Below are 19780 nucleotides of genomic sequence, written 5' to 3' on the forward strand. Positions count from 1 at the left end.
AAAGTAAACACTGAAATGGAAGGGCCATCAAGAGACACAATGGCACCCCAGAAGCCTCTAGGACCATTCTTTCCCAGTCAGGACAAGATGTGCCCATGTATGGCGTCCTTGGCTCAAGATTGAAAGATGATGATCTTGCCATCTTAGGCAAAACAACTGTCCAGATCGGCCTCAGAGTGGACATCCTTCTCCTCCCAGGGTCAGGGTTGTTGTTTGTAACTTAGTTAACACTGCTGGCTTGTACAGCCAAAGGGCGTCTGGAGAGATCTCCTCCCCCACCCCTGGATTCTTCATTGCTCTTGTGAAACTGAGTCATTGTGAACATTTTTTCCTTTTTATTTTGTTATCAGAGGATCAATCAGCATAGAGGAAAACCAAAGCAACTGTCAAGAAGACAAAAGAAGAAAAAAATAAAGTGTCTACTTACAAAGGGGAAGGTCATCATGTGATATATTTTAATGCGATGCCTTGGGAGGATTCTCATAAGCCTCTTGATGTGTTTTCCAAACTGGTACCTCTTTGCCATCACTGACCCATTAACATTCTCTTTGCCTCCACGTGTCGTAGAAGTTCTAGGGCTTTCTGACGAGGAAGAATTTTACACAGAACTGCAATGTGAGGTTGAAGAGACAAGGCGGGGACGCTCGACACCAGGCAGAGAATGCCTTAGGAGTAAACAGAAACGAAGAAGCTATTCAAAATACTCTAAGACAGGCGCCTGGGTGGCGTAATCGGTTAAGCGTCCAACTCTTGGTTTCTGCTCAGGTTATGATCTTGGGGTCGTGGGATCAAGCCCTGCATCGGGCTCCTCACTCAGTGTGGAGTCTGCTTCAGATTCTCTCTCCCTCTGCCCCTTCCACTCATGCTCACTTGCTCCCTCTCTAAAATAAATACATATATCTTTAAAAAAACACTCTGAGACAGGGAACCTAATGGACAGACCTCTATACAGGAACATGTGGAAGCCCATAACTTCACAGACATTGTCAGCAGCTCTAGCAGACCTACTAGATTACTACAAACACAATAATAACTAGAGAGTACGGTGACTTGTAACAGACTCATGGGCAAGGGGGCTTAGTTCGTGATGATTAAATATTTTAAATAACCTATATTTTAAATAACCAACCATAAACAATTAAATACATATATTCTACATATTCAATGGAATATCCCACATACTCAATGGAATGCCAACCAGCCCATGAAATGATAATTATCAAAACTGTTATCATTATTAAAATATGTTAAGTCACAAAAACGCAACATGAAGCATCAATTTATAAGTCAAAAATATAATATACATTGTATTTATTTATGATGACCACCTATCTTATTTTATGACAGGAGCCTATAGAGTGTGAGAGGAGTATCTGTGAAAGGAATATTTTTAAAAAATTAGTGTATATAACTAGACATTAGAAAAAACACAGAAAAGTAATCATTTTATTTCACTTCTTTTTATTTTTGTTACTACTTATACAGTTGGCAGTATTCCATCAAGGAAGCAACTGAGACTCCATTTCTTTGGTACAGTATCATCTGGGCAAAAAGGAATAATCTAACAAATATTTATTGAGCTTTTCCTCCAAAGCAGGCACTGGGCATAAGATGGTGAACACAACAGAGGATGTTCCTACTCCCAGGAGCTGACATTCTCCTTGGGAGGGTAGCATCAGCACAGTGAAGAAATAAATACACAGTATATCAAATGAGGACACAGTAACTGCCCAGATAAATGCTTGTGTGATGTGCACACACAGTGGATCACTCCAGGACTTCCTGTTCCTGCTTCTCAGAGTCAGACCACAGGGCACTTGGGTGATATAGTCGGTTAAGCGTCCAACTCTTGGTTTGGGCTCAGATCATGATCTCAGGGTCATGGGATCGAGCCATGCCTCAGGCTCCATGGACTCTCTCTCCTTCTCCCTCTGTCCTCCCCCTACCCAAATAAATAAATAAAACTTTAAGAAAAAACAAAAAACAGAGAATCAGACCACAAAGTCTGATGTACAAAGTGTATTAGTTTCCCAATGCTGTGGGGCAAGAGATTCCCACAATCTTAGTGGCTTTAAAACAAACCAAAATCTTGTAGTTCTAGAAGTGAGAAATCCAACAAGGGTCTCAGTGGGCTAAATTCGAAGTGTCTGCAGGGCTATGTTCCTTCTGGAGCCTCCACAGGAGAATCCCATTCCTTGCCTTTCCCAGCTCCTAGCAACTGTTCACATTCCTTGGCTCATGGCCCCTTCCATCTTCAAAGCCAATAAGTAGACCACCCCCACCTCTGCTCTGTCCTCACTTTCCCTGACTCAACCCCTCCTGCCTCCTTCTTTCACTTACAAGGACCCCTGTGATCACAATGGGCCCACATGGATAATCCAGGATACTCTCCCATCTCAAAACCACTGATCAGCAAACTCAATTCACCCTTGCCATGCATGATAGATTCACAGGTTCCCAGGATTAGGACACGGCCATCGAGGGGGATATTATTCTGCCTACCACTCTGGGGTAACGTCTCTTGAACTCCCTGGCAGGAAATGTTCCTCAGAGATGTTCAGCACAGTGGAAACTACCATTGTCTACCTGTGTGACTTTGAGCAAATCACTTTAGCCCAAAGAGAATAATAATATCTAATCCATCATTTTGTGGAGATAATTGAGATAAAATATGTGAAAGAGGTGTGACCAGGTGTGACCAAAAAACACTGACCAGTTAATATTAGATAGATTTAGCTGTTCCTGAATCCCCCTATCCGGGAATTAAATTTCTTCCTCTTTGTAACGAACTAAAACTTTAAAGCGGAAATGTGAACGGGCATCCTGGGATACTATGGTCATCAGTCAACAATATGTGATTCACCCTTTCCTACATTTATGGAGTGTGGATGAGCCCCTGAAACAGAAGGATGGGACAAGACAGGTGGGCTGTGGGAAGTGACAGCTGGGCTGTGGCACACCGGTCCTTAGGTGTGAACCCCTATCTCAGAACCAGGCTGCTAAAAGGAAATGCTTTCAAGGAGACCCTCAACTCATGAATATGTCTTTCTATATCCATCCATGCAGAGACTCCAATTCCTGGAAATACAACTCAACCCAGGGAAAAGAATCAATGGATGGGGGAATATTGCCATCTGCAGAATAACAAAAAGAAGAGAGACAGACAGAACCACGGGAAGATACAAATTAGGGTGGTAGATTTTAATGCACTGTCTCTAGATGGAAGAACTATCAACTGAATGAAATTATATGAATAAAGCTCCATCTAAATATTCAAACGACCAGGAGATCTCCTCTCAAGCAAACTGAGTTACCCTAGAAAAGTCAACATAAACACAGGGAATTCGGTCAAGAGCATGAACAAACAGCAACCAGACCTTCATCTGAAGATATGCTAATAGTAACCGGACACAATATGGCAGGGTGAGCGCTCTGGAGAGACAGGAAAGTCCCTTCACAGGCACACACGGAGCCTGGATCTTCTCTTTCAAAGGTGGATAACAAAAACAAACAAACAAACATCCCTGAAAATTCACTGATACATAAAAAAGAATACTATACTTCTAAAAATAATTTATTAAAAGAAGAAGTAAATTTTAGAAGGACTCTATTTTGTAAGCTCAATGGCATGCAAAGAAAATTTAAAATGAGCAGAAAGGCTAAGATTACAAAGGTAGCTAACTAATATGGGGATGGACAAGATATGAAATTAAAAAGATGGAAATGCATGAACAAAACCTAAATGGAATAAAAGGCAGTAAAGCAGACCCATAAGGCTGAAAATAAAACCACTGAGGAGGAAAAAAAATGTAGAAACTCTTGCATAATGAAGAGGAAATGACAAAAAGAGGGAAATGATGAAACGAGAAGATGACAGATATGAAAGACAGACAAATGGCTATCCAATCACAAACAGCTCGTGTTCCACACACACACACACACACACACACACACACAACCGAAGCAAATGAAAAACCACAATCAAAGGTCATATTCTCCAGACAAACTGAAAGACAATTAGAAATTGGTATTTTTAAAATATACACATAAACTTGGAAATTAAAAATCACTCTCTTAAATAATTAATTGCAGGAAAAAATAAAACTACAACGACAAGACTATTTGAAAAGTATAATAAGGACTACCTGACACTTTAAAACTTATAAGGTGAGTCTAAAGCTGCCCTCAATGGCAAATGCACCATTACCAAGAAGGAATAAAAATATATAAATAAAGCACTTAATTCAAGCTATTAGAAAACAAAGGAATTAAGAGAAGATTTTTAAGAACTATTAAAACTGTAATTGTTTCAGAAAACAAGGTGAAAAGCAAAATTGATAAAGATACACAAGATGGATCTTCCAAAAATAATTAAAAAAACCAAATACAGTCAAATTTGTTCAAGGAAAAAAGAAACACATAAGTTAGTAATGAGAAAGTGTTACATAATCACAATTACAGAACAAGCTGAAATTTCAAAATGCAATGCATAATTTGGTTCATTTTAAAAAGTCTTAATGAAATGGACATTTCTGAGAAAACAAATTAGCTCCATGGAAAAGTAAGCAGTGGCAGAAATTGAAAAGTTTCTCCAAAATTACTTTTAAGAAGATTGCTACAGGCCAGGTAAAGGCCAGACAGTACTATATAAATGTTTTTGCAAATTTTAAAATTACAGACCATCCCCATGCTTCGTAAAATATTCTGGAACATAGGAGAACTTGGAAATCACCAATTAGTTTTGTGAAATTAGTGCAATGCTAACACCAAAACCTGGCAGAAAAGCTGTATATCTTTCAAAAATATAACAGCAAAAATCCTATAAGGAGTATGAACAAATCAAACCCAATATCCTATTAAAGAAAAAAATATATCATGGCTGTCTGGGGTTTACCTCAGGAGCAGCTTCACATGGATATTTATTTACATTACATTATACTAAACACTTCAACAGATGTTAAGAAGGCATTTGACCACATACAACATCTCCATGGCTGATAGAAGAAGAAGAAGAAGAAGAAGAAGAAGAAGAAGAAATAGAAGAAGACTCTTAGAAAATGAGAAATAAAAGGAAACTTCCATAGCATAATGAAAAGCAACTAACATAACCAAGAACCAACAGTAAAAAACTACCCAACTACAGCATGAATCTAAAAATTCCCTCTGGGGTGCCTGGGTGGCTCAGTCCTTTAAGCATCCAACTCTTGATTTCAGCTCAGGTCATGATCTCAAGGTCATGGGATCGAGGCCCATGTCAGGCTCCATGCTGGGCATGCAGCCTGCTTAAGAGCTCTCCCTCTCCCCCTGCTCCCTCGCACTTGTACGTGTCTCTCCCTAAAAAATTAATTAATAAAAAATAAAAATTCCCTCCAAGTGCACCTGTTGTGATGAGCACCAGGTGTTGTATGGAAGTGTGGAATCACTACATTGCACACCTGAAACTAATATCACACTGTATGTTAACTAACTAGAATTAAAATAAAAACTTAACAAAAATAAATAAATAAACCTACTTTGTTGAGCATTTTTATCATAAAAAATAAATTTTAAAAACAATAATTCCCTTTAATAGAAAACTATTGGAAAATATAAGGAATTGGTTGGTATAACAAATTTGTGTTTATTACTTACGTAGTTTAAAACTTAAGAATAAAAGATAAAGAAGAGAATTAAGAATAGGTTGTAAAGACTAAATATTTTAAGAGAATATGTAAAGAATGAAACAGCAGTCAATAAATAACAACAATAGTGTTCACAAATAAATGTAAGAAAGAGATAGGGAAATAATTATGAATTTTGACAGATTAGTTTTATAGCCTTGATCAAATGAAGAAGCACACTAGGAATGAAAAGAATCAATGCTGTAAAATGTCATTTCTCCACAAATTATTTATAGATTTGTCAAAACCCAGAGGCATTTGAGCAAAATTCAACAGAGATTCTAAAGTTCACCTGGAAGGGTAAACAAGTGATAATAGCAAATAATTTTTTTTTCCCGGAACAAGGGGAGAGGAGTCTTGCCCTATCTGTTAATTAATATGCTAATCAGCTACAACCATTAATAAATGAGAAAATAGAACAAAACAGACATCACAACAACTGCCTCTGATACATAAGAAAACAAGCACAGAATAAAGGTCGTACCACAAATGTGTGGGTAAAGGAAAGATTATTCAATAAACAATTTAACTGTTAAATCTGTTCATCTGTTCAAATTAAATCTTCATCTTAGCTCAGATAAGTTCCAAATGAAATAAAGAGGTTTTTTTTTTTTTAATTAAACCATACAAATAGGAAAAAGACATAAAGGATTATGTGGAATAAACACACACTTGAGATCCTGGGTCTAAGAATAAAACAATGAAAAAATACAAGAGAAAAGAGATACAGTTTTGACAGATAAAAGTGAAAATCTGTACACCGGAAAAAAAGAGGCGGCAAAACTTCTGATATAGGAGAAAAGATGACTACATAGAATAAAGAGCTTTACAGATCACTAAGAAAAACAGTTATCCCCTTAGAAAAAAATGGAGAACAGACATGAATAAGTTTTTCTCACAAGAAATATAAATAAACATTTTTTTAAACATTCAGCTTCACTAGTACAAAGAAATGCAAAGTAAAACAATGAGATACCATCTCTCTGCAATCAAATTGAATTTAAAATATGTAAAATAATCATAATATTCAATTCTGGCAGAGAACACTGAATTGAGCACTCAAACGTTGCTGTTGGAACTTCTAATTTGTTCAAATTCCTGGAAAATTACATAGCAGGATGTTATTAGCCTTTACAATAGGCATGCACTTTGACACTGACATAGCACTTCTAAGAATCCAGCCTAAAGGAATTGTCATCGATTATCAAAGACTTCAGTACAAGAACATTCATCACAGTGAGGACATAGAAAATACCTAAATATCCCAAATGGAGGACTGAATAAATAAATTATAGTACAACTGGAGGATTCAATGGAATAGTTAAGACCATGGGGTCTGGAATCAGACAGCCTGAATTCAAATACTACCCAGCCACATAGAAAATTTAAGCAAATAAGCTTCCTCTTGTTTCTCTTTGCATGTAAAACGGAGACCATAATGGTACCTACTCCATTGGATATTGTGATTAAAGGAGTCACTACAGGTAAAAGCACTTAAACAGTGCCTCGAGCATGCAAAGCGTTTGATAAATATCACTTGCTATAAATACTAAGAAAAATACCGTGATTGTTAATACTATTATTATGCAGACATTAAAAATTACTTTTGAAGTTTGATGCCATGGGGAAATGTTTATGATAAGTTAAAAAGCAGAATCACCAATTCTACACAATCTCTTCTAGAAAAGGAAGATAAGGGAATACTTTCTCATTCATTTCCTGGGGCCAGCAAAAACAGACAAAAAGATAGTACACGGAAAGAAAACCATGACCAATACCCTGGGTGATCACAGATTCAAATTCTGCATTTGAAAATCAATCCATGCAAACTATATTAACTGTCTAAAGAAGAAAAATCAATTGACGCAGGAAAAGCACCTGAAAACTTCAATATCCATCCCTGATAAAAATTCTCAACAAACTGTAAACAGAAGAGAACTTTTCCAACTTGATAAAGGACATCTATGAAAGTCCTACAGCAAACATCATACTTAAGGATGAAGGACTGAAGGCTTTTTCCCTAAGATCAGGGATAAGGCAAGCATGTCCACTCAAACTCAACATTGTACTGGAGTGTCAGCACTATAATAAGGTGAGAAAGAGAAATTTTTTTTTAAAACCCTGCATTTGAATGTTTAAAGGCAGCTCTATTCATAATTATCAAAACTAAAAACAACCCAAATGTTCTTCAGCAGGCAAATGGATAAACGAGCTATTGTACATCTCATTTAATGAAATACTACTCAGCCATAAATAGGAATGACTACCCACACATGCAACAATGTAGACAAATCTGAGAGGCATCCTGCTGAGTGAAAGAAGCCAGTGTCAAAAGATTCCATCCTGTAGGATCAGATGTGTATGACATTCTCAAAAACACAAAACCATGAACAGATCGGGGGTTTGGGATGAGGAAGAGTATAATTACAAAGGGTTAGTTTGAGAAAGTTTCTGGGGGGTGATAATTTTGTTCTGCATCCTGCATCAATTTTCTTGTATATTAATATTTCTAGTTTCAAAAGCATTATCCAAGACATTTTATATAGCATTCTATCAATTTTGTAATATCTAAAAGAGGAATATACCACAATGTTGGAAAATACTGCAACTGACCTGTCTTCTGGTCCAGATTTATTGAAAATAGGTGCAATGAGTTTCCTTTCTGCACTTACCCCAAAAACACTGGTGATTTCAAATGACCACACTGTGAAATCCCACTCAGAAGGGGATTATCATCAGGTTTTCCAAACCTAGGGTGTTAAGGTCCTACGAGGTTTGCTTGGAAATGGTGTTTAGATCACAGACTAGAACTGCAACGCCAGGTATGAAAAATGGTGAAATCTTCTTAACTCAAAGACCCCAACAAGAAAAATTCATGGGCACACATCTTCAAAACAACCAATCATTCTCATGGCTGTATGAGGTGACTAGCCAGGTGAAAGGTAACCAACGAGGTTAACTTTCTCCTGAAGCAAGCCACGAGTGTCCTAAGGGCCAGTATTTCTGAAAAAACAAATCTTTTATTATGATGCAAAGAAGCAGCTCCCCCTGAAATTCCCTAATTTTCCCCATTTAGTGACTACACTGCATGCCAAATAATTCCCAGCAAGATTCCAGCACTTCAGAAACATTTCAGAATTTGAAATAATTCCACTGAGTCCATCTGCATTAAATATATTTCTAACCTTAATTTTCTGGGGGTTTGATTATTTACTAAGAGTCAGAAAACTGGGGTCTGGGCCCCGAGTGTAATTCTCTTTCACATCAGGTTTTTCAAACATAAAGTCAGATGTTAAGAGATTTCCATCTCTAATACCCTAGGAAACAAATAATGGTGAAAATAGTATTGCGGAAAGCTTAGCTAACCCACCTGAATGAACAAGCAGCTTGAATAAATTTTTCATGGAGCATTCATTCAGAAACGCTGTGCAAATGACAGAAAACAGGATCCACCAGAGAAACCGGTCACCAGCCCCATGCAGCCTTTACTGGCACTTCGCACACGCTGCTGTCCCCGGAAGGAGGGAGTGCAATCACGGAGCAAGGTCTCCATGGCCCAGGCTCAGGAACATCGATGGATCTCATGCTCCTCTCCCTACCCCCAACTTACAAGCAGCCTTTTGTTGGAGAAGTTATAATGTTTTAACTTTGTTTTTGGAGATGACAGGAGTTACTTACCTTGACTGTTCCTTCTGTATAAAAAGCTACATAGGCTCTGTGGTTGTGAAAAGGGCAACACAAGTTACCCTCGTGCTGGTGGATCTGTCCAACATTCTGACCGTGGTGGTTACAGCAACTGACACAGGTAATAAACCTGTGCAGAACACACACACACACATACACACATATACACATGCCACACATGCTATACACATACACCCACTGCACACACATACATGCATGCACACACGTACACGCATACTGCACACATACACACTATATGTACACGCGCACGTACAAACACTACACAAATACACTTAAACACACGTGCACACTTGAATACAACTGAAACTCGGGAAATATGAATAAGGTTGGTGGCTTCTATCAATGGCGCTACTCTGGTTATGATATTTTACTAGACTTTTGCAAAATGTTACCATTGAAGGAAACCGGGGAAAATGTACAGGGAGTCTCTCTGCATTATTTCTTACAACGGCCTGTGAATCTACAACTATCTCCATAAAAAAGTCAGTTAAAGTTGAGAAGATGGTGAAAACTACACCTCCCCCTCATGCCTGAGCATAAGGCCTCCCAGGAGGCAACACTTTTTTTTTTTAATTTTTTTTATTATATTAGGTTAGTCACCATACAGTACATCCCTGGTTTCTGATGCAAAGTTCGATGATTCATTAGTTGCGTATAACACCCAGTGCACCATGCAATACGTGCCCTCCTTACTACCCATCACCGGTCTATCCCATTCCCCCACCCCCCTCCCCTCTGAAGCCCTCAGTTTGTTTCCCAGAGTCCATAGTCTCTCATGCTTCATTCCCCCTTCTGATTACCCCCGCTTTCTTTATCCCTTTCTTCCCCTACCACTTCTTAACCAGTTTCGCGTGTACAGGATTAAGAGAGAGAAAGGAGGAAGGCAGGAAAGGAGGGGAGGAGGGCAGGAGGAAGGGAGCCTGAAATAACTCAGGATGGTCCTGCAATGTATCAAAATAAATTGCGCAGCCCTGTCACACTCATAACCACCCTTGAGACAACTCACTGAGCCTAGGAGAACGTTTCCACTGAACGACACCCCCTAAGCCCCACTTCCTCTCCCACTGGATTCCCACAAAATCTCCCTCCAGACAGGACAAGGGGTGACCCCTCTCTGGGAAATCTGACCACCCACTGATAAAGATCCAGAACCAGAGACGTGGGAGCACTGCCCGGTGACGGGGCCCCGTCGGATCACCTTACAGAGAAACAGTCAACAGACCCTTCTCCCTGCGCAGTTTCCAATCATCATTTCAATGGCCTCACATAAATATGAGTAGACACCAAGGATCCCTTGACTTTCGAAGAAAGCACATAACATGAAAAACAAAACAGACAAATAGATGACAGCAACTTGGAGAACCCGAGTTGGGATGTAAGTAATGATACTGTATTGATGAAGCAGAACAGGATGCTAAAAATAACCTTCACAGGGGAAAAAAAAAAAGAGCTCTGGGAAACTAAAAATATGACAGCAGAAATTAAAAGCTCAGTAGAACCAGAAGATATGGTTAGGCAATCTATGGAAATTAGAGCAAAAGGATGAGAAAAACACAGGAGAGAAGGGATAAGAAAATCAGAAGATGAATCTCGGGAGTCAAACACCCAAAAAACAGACAATTCAGAGAGAAAAGAGAGCTTAGCACAGAGGAAATCACACAAGTTCCCAGATCCGAAGGACATCAACTTTCAGATTAAAAGAACCAGGTGAGTACCCAGGAAAATGCATGGAAACAGAATCAGGCCAATCATTGAGCTGTGCTAGCCCTGAACGTTAGGAGCAGAGCAAAGAGCACACATGCTTTTAGAGGGGGGGGGAAAAAAAACAGGTTTCATATCAAAAAACTAAAGTGGAACAGCATCAGACTTCTCAGGGACAACCCTGCAAGTTATAAGAGCAACGCCTTCAAAACTGTGTGGAAACTGTGTTCCAACCTGAATTCCCGACCCACTCCCAATCTTCAAAGTGCGAGGCTAGAATTGATGTATTTTCAAACCTACAATGTCTCAAACCTTTGTTTTGTTATTTCCACACCCCCTGTCTTAGAAGGCACCTGCAGTGTGTGATCTCCAGAAACGTGCACCACAAATGAAGGGATAAACCAAGAAAGACAGGAAATACATGGGATCCTTTCCACATAGGGAGAGCTGGGGGAAAGAAACCACAGGCAGGACGAAGCTGGAGGGAGATCTCAAGATGACAGCTGGGCAGCAGATTTAACAAGCAACCTGTCCAGACTGGAACAAGCCGGAAGAATCCGAGAAAGATTTCTTCAAAAAGAGAACCAGATCGAATATCTAAGGGCAGTATACAGAGGCAGAGAAGATGAAGGCAACCGGAGGGAAGTCCAGGCTTCCATTAGTGGTGAAGGCTTAAAAAACAAAGCATTCATGTTGAGGACAGAAAAACCCAGCCGCGCGTACATGTGGCTGTGATAAGGTAAATACTGACCACCCATCTAACCCAGCGTCACCCAGTCTTGGCTGCACATCGGAGCTATCTGCCTCACTTGTGAAAAGTCCCAATGCCCAGGCTACCCCCCGAAACATTACATCAGAATCTTTGGGGGGCAGGACCCAGACATAAGCAAAGTTTAAAGTTCCCCAGTGATTACAATGTGCAGAGAAGACTGAGACCCACGGAGCTAAACAAAGATACAATTTTCACCCTCGTGCATACTATTCCCAGGCCTTTATCTGTAGCAACTGCTTATAACCTCGACTTTTAATGATCAGCTGTACTCCACCCAGATGTCCTACCAGCAATCACAATCAAAACGTCCAAAAGTGATTATCTCATGTTCTTCTTAAAAATGGTGTTATTGACTTCTTGATGTCAACTGGGGGCATCCTCTCTCTCCTGGTGGCCCACACCCCAATCCCACCCCCTTTGTTCTTACATCAAAGTCCTATTCAAGAAACCTGCTTGTTACTTCCTGTCCTCCACAGGTTCAGAATTCACGGTATGTCACAGAAGTGAAAATGACGTTTGCTGTGGTCAAGCATTGCAAAAGTGCAGGGGGGAAACGAAAAGAGAAACACCAAGCTGCAAAGGTGAAATTCCACCACCTAGGTCCCAGATTAACTGACAATAATTATTCTCGCTCTCGTAGAAATAAAGAGTGATTGACAAGCAAGGAACAATGGCTAGATTTCATGATTCAAATAAGCAACTTGTATTGGTTTGAACACCTCCAGATATGACAAAGGCCATTGCCCTGTTCACTCGAATTCCCACCTAATGTCTTTAGAGTGCAAAGGGTCATGACCAACAGACTTCACGGTCACAGATGGGTCCAGGAAACTTGGGTTTCCACCCAAGGCTCAAATGTCTAGGCACTGCCATTCTAATCCCACCACTCGCCTTTCTACACATGTCATTAAAAATTAGCCAAGGCTCCGTTTGGGGTCTGTGCCTAAAACTTTATCACCTTGCAATTCTCCACGATGTTTGGGGAACCAATTTACATTCTCGCCTGCAATAAATGAGAGAAGCGGTCTCTCTCCTGCACCTCTACCAACACTTGACATTATCATACGCCTTCATTTTTGCCAATCTGATATTAAAAAATGGTATCTCATCATTTTTTAAATTAGATTTCCCTGAGGGATGCCTGGGTGGCCCAGTTGGTTAAGCATCCAATTCTTGATTTTGGTTCAGGTCATGATCTCAGGGCCCTGAGACTGAGCCCCCTGTGGGGCTCCGTGCTCGGCAGGGAGTCTGCTTGAAGATTCTCTCCCTCTGCCCTACCCCCGACTGTCTCTCTCAAATAAATAAAAAATTAGATTTTCCTGATTACTAAACACTGAGGATTTTTACCGGTCTCTACTGGTCATTTGCAATTGCTTTGTGAATTGCCTGTCTTTTGCGCATTTTTTATAAATTAGCTTTTTTGTCCTCCATTCATTACCAACCAATTCCTTTCATTTTCCAGGTTCCAACTTCTCCTTACCACCACGCCACCCTATATTTCTCATTCGTCTCTCTTGTAATTCTTGAAAATTAGCTGTTCAACACCTCTCTTCCCACTGAAGTCTAAGCCACCATGAGGACAATATTCTGGGTATCCATCTCAGACACTGCTGTCACCCCAACAACCAGGAAAAAGCCTGCCACATGCTTACTGAGTGAATGAATGGAGGTCCTTGGGTCTTCTACCAGTAGGGTCCCAGCAGGAATTCATTCAAGGGGTGACACTGAAGATAGTTTCCTAAGGGACCACTTACAAAGGTGGGGGTGGAGGGTGGGGAAAACAACAAGGGATGGTGAAGCCCCCAGGACTCCCGACAATAAAGAGCATCACTCCCCCCAGGGATGAGGACGAGGACAGGACAACTGCATCTTCCAGGAGACAGTCTGGAAGATGCCATCCATGCCTAAGAACTTAGGATTCCACGATTATAACTGGCTGGATGGTGCCCACCACCACATCACTCCGAGAAAATCTTCCACTGAATCCTTAATTCTCAAACCCTACAGGAGAATACCACGTTTCACACCATTGCAAAGATAAACAGAAGTCATTGCCAAACAAGCTCTACAGAAACTGAAGGCAGGAAAAGAGCAGAAAAACTTGCATCACCTTTCTGGCAGTACCAGCCATTTGCTATGTGACTTCAAGGATGCCTTCTGAACTCTCTGTACCTCAGTCTCCCCAGCACAATTGTCTGTGTACTATCAGTCCCCAAAAAAACTTACTTCGCTCAAGGAAAAGGAATCTCCTTAAGGAAAAAGAGAGTTGCCAAAATCCTGTCCTCTCAGCCAACTTCCACCAAGCCTTGGAATTCTCAGCAAATGGCTGGTTTTGCAATTCTTTTGGCTTTGCCAACCCTCTGGGGTATTAAAAAAAAGAAAGAAAGAAAGAAAAGAAATCTTCCCACAAGGATTCAAGGCTTGCAAGTAAAGGAAATCTTTGAGAAAAATCTGGGTTGATGAGCAGCTAAGAAAAGCCAGGAGAGACACATCTATATATGTTTAGGCAGAAAATAGAAAAGGTTGAAAAGCAATGTGTTTCTAAAATACTGCTTCTATGAAAGCAACCTTCTGTTACTCCTTTACTCTCCCCAGTCGACTGAAAAAGGCAGCGTGATTCCCACTTTCTATTCATGTCCTCCCAAGCTGAGGCTAGGGAATGCAGTGGCATCCAGCTCGGACGTAAGTGGGCTTGCATTCAAATCCTGCCACTTAATGAAGTGACACTGGGCAAAGCTCTCACCTTCCGCAGTTCTGTGTTAGCCCATGAAAAATGGGTAACAATACTGAATCTGATGGACAGGGGGCAGAATTATAAATCATGAGATTAAAATGTATGCCAGTAACTGAGCTCCTGATGCACGGCAGCTCGTTTTTATCACAGGTACTGTAGTTCAGGAATCAACACAGCTTCTTTACTTAACAAGTGTCTTCTGAGCATCTGCTATGGGTGGCTGACACAGATGACAAAGGTGAGAAAAGGTCACAGGGCCCCTGACCTCCTGGAGTTTAGAATCTGGTGAACAGGGCAGGTTGCTCCAACCACAAATAAACACACAATTGCCAACTGCGATAAATGCTATGAAGGGAAAATTGAGGGCGTTCCAAGAGCAAAACGGGGGACCCAGTCTGATCAGGAAGATCCTGAGCCTGGAAGTGAAGGATGAACTAGCTGTCATAGTGACTGTGGAACCAGCCTGTGTGACAGGTCTGGGACTAGAAGTGTCACCCTTTTCAGAAGCAGAAGAAAGGCCCGAAGCATGGAAGGGAAAGCAGGGAGGGAAGATAAAGCTGGAGAATCCAGCAAGGCCTCCCTGTCGGCCACACGAGGGATCCAGAGGCTGCGGTCTCTGTCCTCTGAGGAAGGTGAAGCCACAAAGCTAAAGACGGGCTCTCAGATCTGCAACTGAAATCTGCAGTTCCAACACCCACACAGCTCTCTTTCCAAATACCATCTGTGGACCCCACACCTGACTTCAGATGCGCTGCCACTGTTATCATGATTGGAAGGTATTTCCAATATGCGTGTATTAGTCACCATTTACCACTGTGGGAGTGTCTCTAATTTCTACGTTATTATCCCTTGGACCCCTGGCTTTCCAAAGACAGCCACAACACACATGCCCACCTGCTCACGTTACAATATACCCTGACTGAGTAAGTGGTGGCATCTGTGTCCCCCCTTTTTGAACTTGGGTTGACAGCTGCCACTGCCTTGGCCGAAAGAAAACAGTGGAAGTCAAACCGTGTGACTTCTGAGGCTAAGACAGAAAAATGTTGTGTACTTCCACTTTATCCCCTTGGAACCCAGCTGCTGTGATCTGAGGAAGTTCAAACTAAGGCACGTGGAGAAGCCAAACGGAAAGGTCACACATAGGTGTTCTGGTTGACAGCGCAGCTGAGGGTCCAGCCAACAGCTGGCATAAACCCTAGACATGGGAGTGATGTTGCCTCCAGATGACTGCAGACCCAGCTGTCAATCACCAAGGCTTTCGCTCTTTCCAGCTGAGGCCCCAGACACGGAGCACAGACAAGCCATCCCTACTACACCCTGTCCAAATTCCTGACCCGAAGTATCCATGAACAAAAACATGAAATGGTAGTTTTACACCACTATATTTTGGGGTGATCTGTGATTAGCAATAGTAACTGGGTCAGAATATATATATAAACTTTCAGCTATACATATATATATTACATATATCTTTTTTCCTTATTTATTATTCGCCCACCCAGGAACTTCCTAGAGGGGATGTCTGTAATTACTACCGAGTTAGAACCTCTGGACTTTTTTCACATGACTTCTGGAAAAAAGAGGACCAGGTTCCTCACTTCAAAGAAAAAGTTCAAACTTTCAAACCACTCAAAACACCCAAAAGGAACCCATTCTCACTGCAAAAACAAGAAAAAGAAAAGAAAACCCTCATTATCGAATCTGACACCTTATTTCAATTGGCTTTGAAAACAGGTCAGAAAAGGAGATCTTTATCAGCAACAACTAAATAGAGCGCCTAGGCCCTCTTGCTTCCTCCATCGCTGAAGGCTCCAGCATCCGCAGAGTGTGGGCAAGCTTGAAGAAGGCAATGCACATGAGGAGTCCTTACTGTAGCACAGTGCCTGGCTGGTACTTAAGAACCCACCAAGTTCCAGTTATTATTACTGCTTTTGTTGCCGTGACGGTTAACCTTTGTCTTGATTACAGCACTAACACTTCCTTTCATAATACTTGTGTCCCATCTCAGCAGAAAGGAATCTATACTGGAGTTCGGTCAGATGTCCAGAAAGGGAGCTCAGATTCCATATGATCAGAAGTGTTATACAACACTGTGTAACACAACTGCCACACCTATTTTGGTTTGGTGAAAGGAGTGTCCTCTTTATAAAAAGAAAAGAAAAGAAAAACCAATATGTGTTAGAAAACAGGCTTCTGAGAAGTTTCATTTAATCACTGCGTGGCTTTCAAGGTGAATAAATAAAAATATCGCCCTTTGATCATTAGCAAGGTACCCCTCATGTGGTTATATAAATATTACAAAGCTGCACCCAGATGGTGGCATGAATACCAGGGAACAGAGGTGGGATCAAAGAGCCAGGCCACCTCGGGTTGGTTCCTCCCTCTACTCCTCAATGGCTGTGTGACCTTAAGCGAATCATTCAGCCTCTCCCAGCCACAGCGTCTTTAAAACAAGGTTAAATTCCAAACTTTTTATCCATACTGAAAGGACCCTTAAGGAGAACAGCACCCAAGTTTCCAGGGTAAAAGTCACTATTCAAAAGCTTCAGTGTGCTGACAACCCCCCAGACTAAATGAGCACTTGCAGATTCACACACATTAATTAATTAGCTCAAAAAAATTAGCTCAAAAAACCTGAGCCTTGCTGAGAATCAGCTAGGTGTCATGTAATGAAATTATGAGTATCTACTTGAAGAAAAGGGAACTGGAGACAGAATTACAACTGGCATGCCATTTGGGGGCTGGATGGCATCCCCCTTCACATTGCTGGCTTTTCCCTGTTACCTCCAGTTGCTGGGGTAGGGGTCTCTTGAAGCCCTACATTTATGGAAGGGAGAGAGAGGCAGAGAGAATATGGGAGGAGAGAAAGGGAAGGGGGAAGAGTTGTGCTATGGAACCAGGTCCAAGTTGGTGGCACCTGAAAACAAATATCACTGCTAGGGAAACCATTTCAAAATGACATTCGAGTCACCAGGTTTCAAGTTTGCAGAGTGTCTGCCACCCCTCTCCCCCTGAATATCCCAGCTTTCCCAGGGCCCAGGCAGCCCCCTGCCACTGATGCACTTAACTATGTGGGTCACATTCTCCATCCAGAAAAACGTCTTTTCCTGACAGTGGTGGGAACTCTAGGACTCACAGAGCCCCAGCATGCAGGAAAAATGGCTGGCGTTTAATTGACTTCACATGGTCCTTTCCAAAGGTGGCATCAAGTACAGACTGGCTCTGCACTCGTAAAAATCCAGTAGATTAAAAGGCAGTGAAAGAAAACCCTCCTCGTAAGAATCAGTCAGGAGCTGCTTTTGGCAGGTCTGGCACTGCCCTCCCCAGCACAGTCCCCTGCCCGATGTCAGCCCCCATCACCAGATCATCTGGGATTCAGGAGAAAGGAAGAAAGCTGTGGAGTCCCAACAGCTCCACTGAAGACCCGGGCGGACTCTCTCGTATTACCATATATGAGGAAGTCTGTCAAGAGGTCTGTTAAGACCTGCACCAAGCCTGACCATCTACTTTCCCCCGGAAGCACGAGACCAGCCAATTGGGGGGAGATCCCTTTTTAAATTGATACCACCCTTTTACCATCACTATCGAAAGGCTTTTTTTCTGTACCTCCTAACGCCTTGTATCAGAACTACATCTCTCTTAACACCAAGGCACGTATTTGTAACGGTTTTTTCTCAGAACCATTTTTACGGCTGTTTTCCCACGAACTGTGCCATGTGAACGGCTGGGATATAAAACCGTTTTTACAACAGTTATTCTTCCAAGTCTTTCCCTCCGTTATTTAGACAGCTGCCCCCCCAGGGTCCAAACTGTTTTCAGTGGACAACTGTTCTGAGCACATTTCTCCACAAGGTGTATTTCAGCTCAAGAAAAGCCAAGGACAAAGATAAGACAAAAGTTGTGGGTAAAGGGCGGACCCACTGCAGGGCACCATGAGAGCAGTAGACAGCGCGATGGGCAGGGCAATCTAATCCATTTCTTCCAGAACTGCAAGTGCACAAAAAGGATCAGTCTTCCCAGTGAGTGGTCAGTGAACGAGAACCAGTACATTCCTAAACCCCAGCCAGGTGGCCAACACTTTTTTTCCTACCCGAAGTTCCGGGCACCTGTTCTGGAAAAGCGGGTATAGAGCTCTCTACCTGGTCCATACCGCCTGTTCTATATGGGGAACACCGGAGAATTACGTGTTCACCAGTCAACCAGCCCTCTTCGTGCCCTCAACAAACCAAAGGTGTACAGGTGGTTACCTGCGCAGGTACCGATTCATAGCAGGACAACTTTATTGCTGGCCTTGGGGGGATTCTTTAGGATAACAGTCCCCACCGCCTCTACCACCAGTCCCTCTGGCCGGTGGGTAAGAAGGACGGAGCTAAAAGGCACAGGTAAGGGTTCCTGGGGCCAGTCGGGCGGCCCCGCATGCCGGCCGCTCTCCGCTGCGCCGTTCTCGCCTCCAGGGCCCCCTCCTCCCGTACCCCTCCGAGGGGCAGGGGGAGTCCTCGTGCCCGGCACCCCCTCCCACTGGCCAGCCTGCTCGCCCCGCGCCTGGCCAGAGAGCCCCGAGCTGCCAGAGCCGCAGCGCCCACTCGGGGCGAGCCTCGAGCACTCACCATTATGCTCTTGCATGCTCGACAGCGACCAGAGCAGCAGCGCCACCAAGGCCAGGAAGCAGAGCTGGCTCAGCAGAAGGTCCCTCCGGCGGCTCCGGCGACGCTCGCGGTCCTCGTCGTCGGGCGACGGCATCCTCGGGCGGCAGGGCAGCGGCCCCGGCGGGGGCCCCGGCGGGCGGCGGCCGCTCCTATCGCGGGCGGCCGCGGCGGGGACGGCGGCGGGAGGCAACCCTGCGCGCTGCAGCCGCGCGTCCTCGCTGCGCTCCCGCTCGGCCGCCGCCGCCTCCTCTTCCTCTTCCCCGCCGCTGCCGGGCTCGTCGTCTTCGTCCTCGTCGTCGCTGTCGCTCAGTCCCTCTTCGCCCTCCTCCTCCTCCTCCTCGCCGCTGGCCCGCGCCGCCGCCTCCCGGCGCTCGGGGTCCCTCTCCTCCTCGCGCGCCATGGCTCCCACGCTCGGCGTCCGCGCTCGGCCTCGGGCGGCGGCGCGGCGGGGGCGGCGGGGGCGGCCGGGAGGCGGGGGCGGCGGCGGCCGAGGAGGAGGAGCGGGGAAGGACCGGCGGGAGGAGGGCCAGCCGCTGGCCAACTCCGCCGGCTGGCGAGGCCA

General features: G+C 43.2%; 1 protein-coding gene across 4 annotated transcripts in view; it reads right to left on the reverse strand.

The window, feature by feature from the left end:
- SLC24A3 (solute carrier family 24 member 3) overlaps positions 1-19363 on the reverse strand; it is a 472778-nt gene extending 453415 nt beyond the window's left edge. For 3 of the 4 annotated variants that reach the window (XM_040637939.1, XM_040637942.1, XM_040637941.1), the window contains exon 1: positions 19180-19363. In XM_040637939.1, coding sequence (XP_040493873.1) covers positions 19180-19312 — 133 coding nt within the window. In that variant the 5' untranslated portion in view covers positions 19313-19363. Of the gene's footprint in view, positions 1-427; positions 2597-19179 lie in introns of those variants that run through there. The other variant, XM_040637940.1, reaches the window with a different exon arrangement.
- Between the last annotated feature and the right edge of the window lie 417 nt (positions 19364-19780).

Source organism: Ursus maritimus, unplaced genomic scaffold (assembly GCF_017311325.1).
Source record: "Ursus maritimus isolate PB19 unplaced genomic scaffold, ASM1731132v1 scaffold_22, whole genome shotgun sequence".
In the NCBI taxonomy this organism is placed as follows: domain Eukaryota; kingdom Metazoa; phylum Chordata; class Mammalia; order Carnivora; family Ursidae; genus Ursus; species Ursus maritimus.